The 3,507-nt window shown below is 52.1% G+C and overlaps 1 protein-coding gene and 1 pseudogene across 1 annotated transcript in view; one reads left to right on the top strand and one right to left on the bottom strand.

Annotated features, from left to right (window-relative positions):
• The window catches only part of LOC119358322, a 3,808-nt gene extending 2,409 nt beyond the window's left edge, over positions 1 to 1,399 (bottom strand). The window contains exons 1-2 of the mRNA XM_037624924.1: positions 1,290 to 1,399; positions 687 to 714 (exon numbers count right to left, since the gene is read on the bottom strand). Coding sequence (XP_037480821.1) covers positions 687 to 714; positions 1,290 to 1,399 — 138 coding nt within the window. The remainder of the gene's footprint in view (positions 1 to 686; positions 715 to 1,289) is intronic.
• The window catches only part of LOC119358321, a 3,111-nt pseudogene continuing 1,001 nt past the window's right edge, over positions 1,398 to 3,507 (top strand).

Genomic DNA, 3,507 nt, shown 5'->3' with positions numbered 1-3,507 from the left:
CTTTCCGCTACTTCTACCACTACTCGGTTCCACTGAAGCTGGTACAGTAGAAGTCAGTGCTCAAGAAACATATATTACAACAACTAAAGATGTGTGACAGTTCAAGAGTGTGTGTTTTTATAGCAAAACACAGTTCAATAGTGTGAAGGGGAATATCATGTATCATGTGAATAAGTAAAACATCTCCAAACCAGTGTCGTATATAGAGTATATTGGTGAGTTTGTCCCTTTGCACAAAAACACGGCCTAAGAACGCATCGTTTTCAGATTTAATTCCTTAATAGAAGAAATTTGCTGAATGTGATTTCCTGTTGGTATAGTATGCCGTAATGCCAAACGTTCTATTTAGTAGTAGCATTGATCTACATCTCGTTTCATGAATCATTGTTCAACAGCTTGCTCGTGTATTACGGATCAATATAACTTACCGGGTAGTACCAGTCTAATCTAAATAAACTGAAAGATTCACTCAGAAAAGACATCTGGCATGGATTATTGGGCATAATCAGGCAATAAGCCCCAAACCTCGACACATCAAGCAATACAGGGAGAAATCTACTAACAAATCAGACAGAACAACATCTACACTAGAATCTGTAGCGGAGATCTCACAAAACCGAGAGATCTGGAGAGGATGGGGGTAAAGGACGGAAGGAATCGAAGAGGTTTTCTGTAGCCGAGGGTACCTGGGCGAGGTCGCTGAGGTGAAAGCATGTTGGAATAAGCCACCGCGTATGTGGTCGGGCTCGTCGGGCGCGACGGATGCGCGCGGGACGAACGGGACACACTGGTGTCGTCGGGCTCGTCGGGCACGTCGATGGCGCGCGGGACGAGCATGACATGCGGGATGCAGCAGCATGGCGTGTGTGTATGGGCAGTGTATGGCCCGTGTGCGTGCGGTTTGATTCACTATCGTAGAGTGGTTAGTTGCAGCGGGCGCTGGCTATGCGTGGCGGTGACCAGGTATTACGGATGAGTAGGTGCTCACGTTGGGAGAAGACCGAATCACCAGGAGCATGGGCGTGCGTGGGTGTTGTAGCTACAAAGCCGGCTGGGACGTGTGTTAGTGCATGCGTAGGAAGAGTCCATGCAGTTAGTGGCTGGCGTGCGTGAGTGTGTGCCTGGTGTGAGTCCGGCTATATAAACCACGTATTGGTGCTGTGTTTGAGTTTGTACTCTGGAATAGAAAAACGGGGCTGTGTGTCCAGCCGGGTGAAACTCCAGTGTATCCGTCTCCTTCTACCTCTAGTCTTGAATGAGAGAGAGAGAAAGCTGCAACAACAAAGCAGCCAGTGGATCGGTCGAGGTCGCCGCCGAGCGTGCCGCCGGTGCGCTGAAGCTCCGCCCACTCCTCCCCGGTGCTAATCCGGTACACGAACGCTGGCGGCGGCGTTGTCATGGCGGTGGCCCGCTAAGAACTGTACGTATTTTCCAAAGTGAAGTAAAGCTTTGTAGACAAGTGGGCCTAAAATAAGCTGAAGCGGAGCGCTAAACATCACCGGCGATGCCCATGGCTTCCCCCGCACCGCGCTCCGCCCCGACGCCTTTCCTCCTCCTCGCCACAGCTCGATGCCCTGCGCCTGTCTTCGCAGAAGCTCGGGCTGCAGAGTGTACTCCAACCCCATTCCCTCTTCGCCATGTACTCCAGCCTCGACTGCCCCCGCGCTGCGCGCAGGGTGTTCGATGGAGTTCTCCAACGGGACGTCATCTCTTGGAACTCTAGGGTAGACGATGTGACACAGGCGTTCCATGCAATGGTCGCCGACGGTGGGTGCCAACGCGGTGACGGTGGCGGTCGTGCTTGTGGCGTGCAAGGATCCCGGAGACCTGGTGCTTGGTAGGTGGTTGGAGGACGGGATTGAGGTGAGATCGCTCGTCGGCTCAGCTCTCATTGGGATGTATGAGAAGTGCGGGGAGATGGCGGAAGCTTGGAGAGTGTTTGATGGCATCATTGACAAGGATGGCGTCGTTTGGAATGCCATGATCACAGGGGAAGTATCGATAGATCTCCACTTCAGTTCTCATTTGAAAAAAATCTCCGATGAATGTAAGTAATCTTATCTGGCCTGATCATTTGTGTTTGGTATGTATGATGGCGTAGGTACTCGCAGAATGACATGTCAAAGGAAGCCATTTTTTTCTGGTTTCACAGCATGCGGCAAACAGGTGCTCGTCCTGATAAGATAACCTTGGTAGCGGTAATCTCGGCCTGTGATGCAGTTTGAACTGATGAGGAATGGGGAAGGGCTCCAGCCGGACGATGTCACTTCCATGAGTTTTGCTTGAGATTTTTTATGGTGCATCATACTACCCAATATAGTGGGTAGTATTTAGTTAATCCAATGGTCAATATGGATCAATCAAAATTTCGCTTTAGGATATACTGGTAATTCTCTGTTAGGGTTATATTAGTTCTTTTTTAATCGCATCCTATCCATGCCGCTCGATTCGTCCGCCACTATTGATGCCACACGAACCCAAAATCTCCGGGCAGTTCGCCGGCACAAAGACATCTGTGCACTCTGTGAACCCCCTCGCGTAGAGGCACGAGCAGGTCTGCAGCCCACTTCACCGTGGTTCCCTCGGGCCGCGGGCCGCGGCGACGAGGTCGTGGCAGCGTGGTTAGAGTACCATTCGCGGCCCCGGGCTCACAGGCAAAGAACGTCAGGCTCCTCCTGTCGAAGGGGCTCACAGGCAAGAGTGTCAGGCCCCTCCTATCGAAGGGGCTCGTCGTCCCAAAGGCGTCCTGTGGGGACTCGCCGGAGAATTAGAAGTGTGCAAGGAGACCGACATGGAGGACCTACTGTACCGCGTTCCCATCTTTGATCCCGCCCTCGCGGAGCTCTGCTTGCTGTCGTCTCTGGAGGAAGCGACGACGTTCGTCGCGTCGTGCCGTGATGAGGACGACCACATCGCCGAGAACCCAACACCAAGCCAAGTGCAACGTCGTCTCCGGCGCCCATTCAGCCTTGGAAGCTTTGGTCCGACGGATGCTAAGCTCATGGAGTTCGCCGCCGACATGTAGGCCCTTCTTGGCCGGCCGGGCAAGGACGACGACAACGAGAAGGAACCGTTTTGTATGGAGGCATTGGGCTTCATCAAGCCGATGGACGTAGAAGACGGCGGGCGAATTAAGCTGGAGATTGATGCCATGCGAGCGTGCGGCCTCCAGCAGAGCCCAAGGTTTCCGGCGATATATGCTCGAGATCGATTTCGACCTTAGGCAACACCGGACTACAACGCGGCAAGCAGCCGTGCAACTGCCGACATTCAGTTCCTCCGAGGAGCCTCACTACGCTCAATCTATTAGGTGGCCATTGAGAGACCTGCTTGCGTGAACCTGCTTGTCCGATTGATAAACAGTAAACTACCCAAAATACTCTAACTACTCAATATACTACTGAAAATCTGTTGTAGTATTGGCTCATCTCAGCCATCGAACCACATAAAATGAACGGCTCAAATAAACCTGATGTATCGTAAAAGGTCTCTTTTGCTTCAGTACAG

The sequence above is a fragment of the Triticum dicoccoides genome, chromosome 2A, assembly GCF_002162155.2.
Source record: "Triticum dicoccoides isolate Atlit2015 ecotype Zavitan chromosome 2A, WEW_v2.0, whole genome shotgun sequence".
NCBI classification, from domain to species: Eukaryota; Viridiplantae; Streptophyta; class Magnoliopsida; order Poales; family Poaceae; genus Triticum; species Triticum dicoccoides.
The sequence above is the reverse complement of the archived record's forward strand: the minus strand, read 5'-3'. Positions and strand labels throughout refer to the sequence as shown.